The following is a 9089-nucleotide window of genomic DNA, read 5'->3' on the forward strand; positions in this document are numbered from 1 at the left end:
AAGGCACACAGGCTGGGATACGACTTTTATAATGTGTTATGCTGACACCACTATACCTAATGCATATTCCATAGGGGTTTCTCCCCTTTTTCTTATTTGTATTTCCTCACCCTACTAACGTTGGGGTGCCCTTCTCCCACAGATTAGTAATCTGTTGACCTCAAGTTTATTAGCATATAAATTAGTTACCCTGGCACTCTTATGGTCAGACATCTGCTGATGTTCCTAACTTAAAATATCCCAAGCTGATATAAGCTAGCATCTTGTGATTACTTGGTGGCAGTTTAGTCATTACAGCGTTCTGTCTTGTGATATCTTATGATCTAGGGTTACTCCTTGTTAGCTGCTTATGCTAAGGCTTTTGGGCCTGATGCTTTATTTGCTAAACTATTGTCTTACAGGCCTTGTAAATTCATTATATTACTGCCTTAACTTATACCCATGCCTTACCTAGCAAATACCTATAACTATAGGCTACAGGGGCAAGAAAAGGCAACAGAAAACAAAGTGGAAAGGATTGCTAGATGAAAAGATTTCCAGTACGTTAGGCGCTGTAATACCTATTTATGTGTGTTTGGTGTGATATACTTTAATTTTAAATGTTTCCATAGGAGCAGTACATTACAACAATATCGCTTCTAATCATGGACCCTCTACTTGGGACAAATAGACTAAGAACAAATCTGAATGAGTCCATAAAGGGAAGTGGAATAGTATTTGAGCTTGCCCACTGTGATAGCCTTGTAAATTGTCATATAAAGACAGTCAGATACTAATAATATTCAGCATTTATTTATTCTTTGTGTTTTGCAAAGTACTGAGTACTTAATCATCACAGTACCTTTGTAAGAAAGAGATGGAGATAGACAAACAGGGAAACTGCAACACAGGGAAATAATTTATCCAAGGCCACAAAACAAGTCAGTGGCAGGTCTGGGATTAAATTTCAAGTTCCTAGGTCCCTATCCTGAGCTCAGTCCCCCAGATCAGGCTAGCTGAGAATGGTTGGGAAAGACACAAGTTACATTGTTTACCCTGAGCTCTTGAACAATAGTTTCTGTATTAAAAAAACAAAAACAAAACAGAACAAAACAAAATACCATTAGAGGAAAAAAAAAAGTTTGTTTGACTTTCAGCAGGCCCAGTCAGATCTGTTCACCTCAAAATAAAATGCAGTAGAGGTCAAATTCATTCCAATACAGAAAGTCTCCTATACTATTTGCTATTTGAGCCAAATATCCTGTCTTCCTCCCACAAGACTGCAGAGCAGCTGTGGAGCCCCTTCGTAGAGGTTGCTTTATCTCAATGGGTGAAGTAGCCTTTGTGGGCTTGTATATGGTCCTCTCTGTGAGGAGAGATTGGAAGATCTGCATAGAAGAATACCACCCGTTTTCACCCCTCTTATTCGCCTACCTACACACCATTCCTTCCTGCCCTCAGTGCATTATTGTGCAGGAATCTCTTACCTAGCTGGCCTTGCAGCCATGGAGAAGAGGGGTGGATTTATCTGTACAGACTTAAGTGATCCGTAAGGCTTTCTGTGGGTAAATTTTACTGTAACAAGCACTTTTTCTCAAAGAAGCCTAATTCCAACAATGTATTTTCATGCTTCTTCACCGCTTGGTCATTTAACCAAGGAGATAATAACCTGAGTAGCACTGTTAGCATCATGTCTAGGTGTTCTTGTAATGTGTAAAAACTCAAAGGTAGGGGTTTTGTATTTTTTTTTTCTTGATGCACTGAATGCCACTCATGAGTCTTCAAAATAAGTGAATGTTTGATGATTACCCTCAGGAAGGGAAAGTCGGTTCTTCTAATATAAGTAAACCTCCTATTCACTTTAATGTACAAGTCAATTCCCTCTGTTATTTCAAGGGTTTGGGACTGCTCAATATGTAATATTGAGAAATGCCCGATGCAAAGCACAACATGGTAAAGGAAAAATTAATAGTTGTGGCTCAGAGCATGTTATCATGCTTAATCTGAATTAGTACTTTTATAGTGCTCAAAATTTCAACTTGCAGTTCTTGTTTCTCGGTGCAAAAGGATATTGACCTAGCTGTTTGGTTTAGGTTGAATCATATTCTGTTTGACTCTAATTCGTCTTGCATTTGAAGTGACTGCCCAACAAAAAAAATGGGAGAATTTCTGAAGTCTGTGTGCATTTCATTATTATATCAAAACGTCAATATAACATTGAGTTAGAGTACTTGATGACCTCAATATAAAATACTGCTGAATTCAGGACCAAAGGAGTTTGTTTGGAAATTAAAGCAAGCCAACATTTTCAACACTGTGTGCCTAAAATATAGATTTAGGAACCCAAGTTTTAGGTTCCCAGTTTCAAAATTTTTGGCCATATCCACAGCTTTGTGTGAAATGACATGGCATACCATGTTATATGGAAATATGAGTTATTACTCCCATATATATGAATTACTTTCTATTGTGCATCGTGTTCCTTTTTCGTCCCAGTGAAAATGTCTGTTGACTGGGTTTGTGTACTGTGTTTATAGTAATTTCTAAGTAGCTGCTTCTAAGAGAGGAATATGATTTAAAATTCTGGGAATATCCAGCCTTAAGTATCCAGACAGATTAAAAATGGTCAGTAACAACAAATGCACCTGCCCTTAAAATTGGTTTTAGTTTAGCTATTACTCTTTTCCAGGTATATGATAGTATAACAATTGCTCATTGGTGGCATTCTCATAGCACGTGATAGGTTTCCATTTATCTTGGCAATTTCTCCTTTTTGCCTTGTAAATATTTTGAAAACCTATTAATTTTTAAAAATGTTATTGGAGAGAATCATGAATTCATAGGTTGGTAGGCTGCTTTGCGGGATCCTTATCTACCTACAGATTATATTTTTAATATCTCAAATTAATTTCAAATGTATTCCTTACAGAATTGCTAAACAATTGCTCTTAGTCTGGTTAGGTGCGGAAATAATCCGTTAACTGGCAAAGGAAAACCTGAATTAAATCTTGCACTATTAGATAAAACTGGCAAATGTTATTAACTAGTTCTACTAGAACTTCGCTCTTTGAACTATAGTACAATAATCTCTCACTTTGAGATTTTCTGCTCTGATTTGCAGCAAGGGGACTCAAACTGATATTTGAATAAGTAGCTCTGTAGTGCTACTATACTAAGATTAGTAGAGCCTTTTGCTAGTAATTCTTTGTATTGTCAAGATTTGAGCCAAAAATATTAACAGTGGACAAGATTTGTAAAAGTGATTAATGGTTTTGGGTGCCTCCGTTTTTCTGTGACACCTTACAGGGGCCAGTTTTCAGAGGGTGGGGCATAGCACTTTCTGAAAATCAGGACTGTTTTTAAAGTGTGTCATATTGGGCACCCCATAATCGTCACTTATGAAAAATTATCAAGTGTCTTTGTAGTAATGAATATAGCGCCTGTAAATTATGTTGAAAAATCTGTAAAAATAATCACTAGATGATAAGTTTCAGTCTTGGTATAACCTTGAGGATACCACATATTGTGAATGTATGTTTACATATCACAAAGCAGTAGCTGGATTATTAAAGAAGGTGAGAAGAACCAATTAACATGAAATGATGTACAACATTCAACGTGCTTAGGAGAAATGAAATAAGCAGTATAGATACTCAATAATGTTAAATCAAAGTATTTTACAACCTTTTTAACAGAGGAGGATTTTGGAAACAGACACAGTCACGACACAGTGTGTCAACTGTGTCATGCTTCAAGCTTTTTACCCTTGCTTTTTGTGGTGTTTTCTGCTTTTTGCTGTGAAGGGTCATTGTTGACAAAAACTTTGAGTAAAAAGTCGTTGGTAATTTATTTCCTTGTTCAGTAAGTTCCAGGTGACCACTTTTCTCATTTGTAGCTCACATCATTGTTTTTTTATTTACTCTTTTGTTCCCATAGTTGGTGTGTCCTGAAAGTAGACCCGGTGAAATATTTCTTGTTTTTGAAAATACAGGTGCCTCTTGTGGGAATAAAATATTATAAATATCTGTTTCCCCTCTCCTTTAGCTGACTTGAACATGATGCACAAGCAAAATGAAGATGCGTATCATAACCCAGAGGCAAGACACTATCAAGATAAAAGGGCTATTGTATCGGTTGACCAAAGTTTGGCCTCCCCAAGACCTGAGAACACAGAAGCATCTACAAATAAAATAGCAGGTTTTTAAGAATACTATGTTATCAGTTATAAACATTAATAGGTTTTGATGGTCAAAATTCTCAAGCTCTTGTACATCTCTCTTTTTCTGTCACCTCATAAAACTGTCAATCATGCCTGCTGTGTGAGGCACAGTCCCACCTCTTTCCCAACAGTCCTCTTGCCTTATTGTTGTTGGAAGCTATAGTGGGTTAGCGGTGGCCCTTCCCCTCTGGGTCAGTGGGAGGCCACTCCGCCTCACTACGTCACGAGGCGTTGCTCACGGTTGTGGAATCAGCTGAGTCACTCTCGGCTTGTAGCTCTGGTCGGCAGTCCAGGTAGAGCGATAGGCAGTCAGGGTCCCTAGCCTGCAATCAAGACAGTGAAGGGTCGGTGGCTCGGACCTATGCTCAGGGCTGAGCAGCAAACCAACAGTTCAGAGGCCAGGCCCTTAGGGCGGGGCAACAAGTCCTCTGGGCTCAGGCCGGAGTAGAGCACCCAAACGCAGTGTAGGGGGGCTCATGCAGGGTTAGGGCCCGCAAACGCAGTGTAGGGGGGCTCAGGCAGGGTTAGGGCCCCCAAACGCAGTGTGGGGGGCTCAGGTAAGAAAACCTGTCCTGGAGGCTCTAAGACTCTGTGAGGTTGGGGGTCCAAGAGCTCTGACACCAGCCCGAGCCCGGAATTCTACACAGCAGTGAAACAGCCCTGCAGCCCGAACCCCGTGAACCTGAGTCGGCTGGTCTGGACCAGCCGGGGGTGTCTAGTTGCTGTGTAGACATACCCTTAAAGACACTGAGCAAATTAGATGTTTGAGACCACAGTGTTGTTGGCTCTTTGTATTCAGTTGCTTCTTGCTATGTGGGATTTCTCTGTAGTTGTTTTTTAGTCAAAGTGATGGGGGCTGAAGTTTTGATGTTCGAGGCAAGGCAGAAGCCTTTTTCATAGGTTATGGAGTAAAGAGAGACATTATGACAAAGGGAAGTTATTTAAAAGTAATTGTTTGTCATAGTCATGTTGTTTGTCCCACCCCACCCCACCATTTGCTGCTCTCTTGTATTCTGTCTTGTATTAATATTTGTTTGGTTTCTTTGAGAGTTGTTTGGGAAATCACTAGACCAATAGAAAGCCATGAAGCAGTGTCTTATGCTATGGGGCTGATTTCCAGTTTTTTGCCTTCCACTTTCTGGTAGATTAAATCATAACTATTCCGATTAAGGAATAATGTCACAGTATGGGGAAAAGGAGATGATGAAAACACAAAGTTACAGGCCAATAATTTCACTGTCGATTTCAGTTAAATCCCTGTCCTGTTAATTTTTAAAAGCATGTTATTAGGGTATTTATTTGAGGAAAAAAATTAGATTGGGTATTTTAAAAAAATCTCCTATTGTGCAAATTCTTGAGAAAACTGTTTTTTCCTGGAACCAGTAACTTAAAAACATTTTAACTCAGCGAATTTTGTTTGCTGTATATGAGATTTGAAAAACTGAGTATTTAGTTTGTTTACTTTGGGATGGAAATTTGGCTATGATTATGTTAAAATGGTAAATAATAATGGCAGACTCTTAATTGTGACAACACTGCCTGGTGGTATTTAAAGTCAAGCAAGACAATAGAGCCCTAGAGTGAAATTCTCCCGTGCAGAGAGCCTGAATAGTGCTAATTTACCGTTTTTGTGGGACTTAAATGGTGTATACTGTATAGGCTTTAATCTGACTTTCCACACGGGTGAATTTCCCCTTGAATGTCATAGAGAAACAGGTATATTCAGTTAAATTGTGAAAAGTATTCTATTGCATATAGGTTCTTATACGGTGCTCACCACTGTTCCTTCATCATCACTGTATTTATGATTCCACAAGAGGAAAACTAAATATGAATTTAACATGATAATGTTTTTGATTTAGAAATTAGACAGGCATAGGTTGTATACAAGTTTAAGGTTAGATTGTAACAGCAGCCTATGTATGCAGTCAAAAGGGAATAAATGGGACTTGACTGCACAGGAGCTACACAGATCTTGAATCTGGATGTGGGATGGGGTGTGTGCAGAGAGAGCACACAATTAAAGTGGCGGCTTTGTGCTTAATATTTCCCTCACTCCTCTGAGCGAGCGGATGGGTGGGGAACAGATAGAACCATGACTCTTCCACATACTGTCAGTGCACCATTCAACTAAGCAGGCTGGATGTGAGTGGAGGAGAATGCAGTATCTGATGAAGGGCCAAGGCATCATATCTTACATAAAAACGGCCATACTGGGTCAGACCAATGGTCCATCTAGCCCAGTATCCTGTCTTCTGACAGAGGCTAATGCCAAGTGCTTCAGAGGGAATGAACAGAACAATCATCAAGTGATCCATCCCCTGTCGCACATTCCCAGCTTCTGGCAAACAGCTGCTACGGACACCATCCCTGCCCATCCTGGCTAATAGTCATTGATGAAACTATCCTCCATGAACATATCTACTTCTTTTTTGAACCCTATTATAGTCTTGGCCTTCACAACATCCTCTTGCAAAGAGTTCCACAGGTTGACTGCACTATGTGAAGAAATATTTCCTTTTGTTTGTTTTAAACCTGCTGCCTGTTAATTTCATTTGGTGACCCCTAGTTCTTGTGTTATGAAAAGAAGTAAATAACACTTCCTTATTTACTTTCTCCACACCAGTTATGGATATTAGACCGCTATCATATCTCCCCTTATTCGTCTCTTTTCCAAGCTGAAAAGTCCCAGTCTTATTAATCTCTCTTCATATGGAAGTTGTTCCAGACCCTCTGATCATTTTTGTTGCCCATCTCTGTACCTTTTCCAATTCTAATATATCTCTTTTTGAGATGGGGTGGCTAGATCTGCACGCAGTATTCAAGATGTGGGCATTCCATGGATTTATATAGAGACAATATGATATTTTCTGTTTTACTTATCCCTTTCTGAAGGATTGCCAACATTGTGTTCGCTTTTTTGACTGCTGCTGCATATTGAGTGGATGTTTTCAGAGAACTAGGCACAGTGACTACAAGATCTCTTTCTTGAGTGGTAACAGTTAATTTAGATGCCATCATTTTATATGTATAGTTGGGATTATGTTTTCCGATGTGCATTACTTTGCATTTATCAACATTGAATTTCATTTGCCATTTTGTTGCGCAGTCGCCCAGTTTTGAGATCCCTTTGTAATCTTTGCAGTCTGCTTTGGACTTCACTATCTTGAGTAGTTTTGTATCATTTGCAGATTTTGCAACCTCATTGTTACCTCTTTTTCCAGATAATTTATGAATATGTTGAACAGTACTGGTCCCAGTACAGACCCCTGGAGGACACCACTATTTACCTCCATTCTGAAAACTGACCATTTATTCCTACCCTTTGTTTCCTATCTTTTAATCAGTTACTCATCCATGAGAGGGCCTTCTCTCTTATCCCATGACATCATATTTTGCTTAAGAACCTATGGTGAGGGACCTTATCAAAAACTTTCTGAAAATCTAACTACACTATATCCACTGGATCTCTCTTGTCCACATGCTTGTTGACCCCCTCAAAGAATTCTAGTAGGTTGGTGAGGCATGATTTCCCTTTACGAAAAACATGTTCATATATGTGTCCAATAATTCTTTACTATAATTTCAACCGGTTTGCCCGGTACTGAAGTTAGACTTACTGGCTGGTAATTGCCGGGATCACCTCTGGCGCCTTTTTTAAAAAATTGGTGTCACATTAGCTATCCTCCAATCATCTGGTACAGAAGCTGATTTAAATGATAGGTTACATACCACTGTTAGTGGTTCTGCAATTTCATATTTGAGTTCCTTCAGAACTCTCGGGTGACTACCATCTCGTCTTGGTGACGTATTACTGTTTAATTTATCAATTTGTTCCAAAACCCTCCTCTAATGACATCTCAATCTGGGACAGTTCCTCAGATTTGTCACCTAAAAAGTATGGCTCGGGTTTGGGAATCTCCCTCACATCCTCAGCTGTGAAGTCAGATACAAAGAATTCATGTAGTTTCTCCGCAATGGCCTTTTCGTCCTTGAGTGCTACTTTAGCATCTCGATCATCCAGTGGCTCCACTGGTTGTTTAGTAGGTTTCCTGCTTATGATGTATTTAAAAATTTTTTTGCTGTTACTTTTTTGAGTCTTTGGCTAGCTGTTCTTCAAATTCTTTTTTGACCTTCCTAATCCTCTCTTCTTCTCCACCTGCTTTTGGAGAACAGGATATCCAGGGGAACTGCAACTCTGAGGGGTATGTCTGAGTCAATCTTCCTTTCAAGTGCTGCTCCTGGAGCACCACAGGTCTGAGCTAACCCTTACTTGGGGCTGAGAGTAAACTGTCAGCTTAACCCTTAATGATATCATTTTCAACAGACTAACCAGAGTGGCTGTGCTGAAAAAGATGGTAAATTAAAAATTCATAGTACAGTATGCTCGTTACAGCAGAGGAATTTGACCTACTGAAATCTGTATCACTTGATTCTAATCTATGCATTTTCTGTAGCCCATCCTCCTGTTATCTGAACATTAGTCTAATGAAGATGTGTTTTTGTGTTGTTTTTTAAATTATGTTCTGGTTTTTAAAAATTTAGTATGTTTTAAGAACAGCTATTGAGTTATATTTGATAAATCTGTTGAATGGTAATCACAAGCAATGAAGTGTTGAATTTAGAAACTTTTTTGTCTAATTTAAAAAAAAAAAAAAAGAACTGTAAACCCTGGTGTACATATGAAAGCAGCTGTATAGATTTGGTTGTGGCAGACTGTGTTTTTCATCATAAACATCAACATACTAACGTGACTTATATACTCATTTATTTGTTGCTTGATATCCTAAAATCCTTTACTTATTTGAATATTTTTGAACAAACTCAAATAACTAACTCATATTAATTGAACAGTGAAACTCATACTAAATTCTGCACATAATTTGGATAA

At 38.8% G+C, this 9089-nt stretch overlaps 1 protein-coding gene across 1 annotated transcript in view; it reads left to right on the plus strand.

Annotated features, from left to right (window-relative positions):
- The window catches only part of CSPP1 (centrosome and spindle pole associated protein 1), a 150063-nt gene that overhangs the window by 74975 nt on the left and 65999 nt on the right, over window positions 1-9089 (plus strand). The window contains exon 15 of the mRNA XM_026659714.1: window positions 4024-4176. Within this exon, the coding sequence (XP_026515499.1) occupies window positions 4024-4176 (153 nt within the window). The remainder of the gene's footprint in view (window positions 1-4023; window positions 4177-9089) is intronic.

Source organism: Terrapene carolina, unplaced genomic scaffold (assembly GCF_002925995.2).
Source record: "Terrapene carolina triunguis isolate 2854851 unplaced genomic scaffold, T_m_triunguis-2.0 Scaffold58, whole genome shotgun sequence".
Taxonomy (NCBI): Eukaryota; Metazoa; Chordata; order Testudines; family Emydidae; genus Terrapene; species Terrapene triunguis.